At 57.2% G+C, this 566-nt stretch overlaps 1 protein-coding gene across 1 annotated transcript in view; it reads left to right on the top strand.

Moving 5' to 3' along the window:
• Positions 1 to 347, top strand: part of GAS8 (growth arrest-specific 8) — a gene marked incomplete at its 3' end in the record, with an annotated part of 4,279 nt that extends 3,932 nt beyond the window's left edge. The window contains exon 7 of the mRNA XM_009703269.1: positions 248 to 347. Within this exon, the coding sequence (XP_009701571.1) occupies positions 248 to 347 (100 nt within the window). The remainder of the gene's footprint in view (positions 1 to 247) is intronic.
• Between the last annotated feature and the right edge of the window lie 219 nt (positions 348 to 566).

Raw genomic sequence — 566 nt, 5'->3', positions numbered from 1 at the left:
TCGCTGAGCAAAGCCCTGAGTTCCTCTCGGCTTAGCTTGGTGTTTGTAAGACCTCCGAGGGGACTCCCGGGACTCTGGCAGTGAGAAACCAAGAGCAGCCCCTGCTGCAGAGAGGGAAGGGGGTTGGCGTGCGTGCTGCTTGTTTTTTCTCACCCATATCTCTGCTGGTCACTCTCCTCCCTTGCCAGAACGCATCCCCCACACCTCCCAGAGAAACCCGTGCTCTTTAATTGTCCCTTCCTCGCAGAACACAAAAGCTCGTCTGAAAGTCACCCAGAAGGAACTGAAGGATCTTCAGTGGGAACACGAAGTGCTGGAGCAGAGGTTCAGTAAGGTGAGAGCTCCAGGTGGGTCTGGGCATCCCACTTCCCCCTCCAAACCCCGTCCCTTCCACAGAGGGCCGTGCGTGAGGACTCGGCAGCGGCTGCCTGAGCTGTGCTTGGCCGAGGGCTTTCCAAAGCTCTAATCCAGAGCCGGGCAATAACTGCTGCTTCCGACAAGGCTTCCCACAGTCTCCCACGGTCAGCAGACAGGCATGGCCTTGTACTTTGCTAAGCAATCATGCA

Source organism: Cariama cristata, unplaced genomic scaffold (assembly GCF_000690535.1).
Source record: "Cariama cristata isolate BGI_N322 unplaced genomic scaffold, ASM69053v1 scaffold29400, whole genome shotgun sequence".
NCBI lineage: Eukaryota > Metazoa > Chordata > Aves > Cariamiformes > Cariamidae > Cariama > Cariama cristata.
This window is presented reverse-complemented; position numbering and strand designations above follow the sequence as displayed.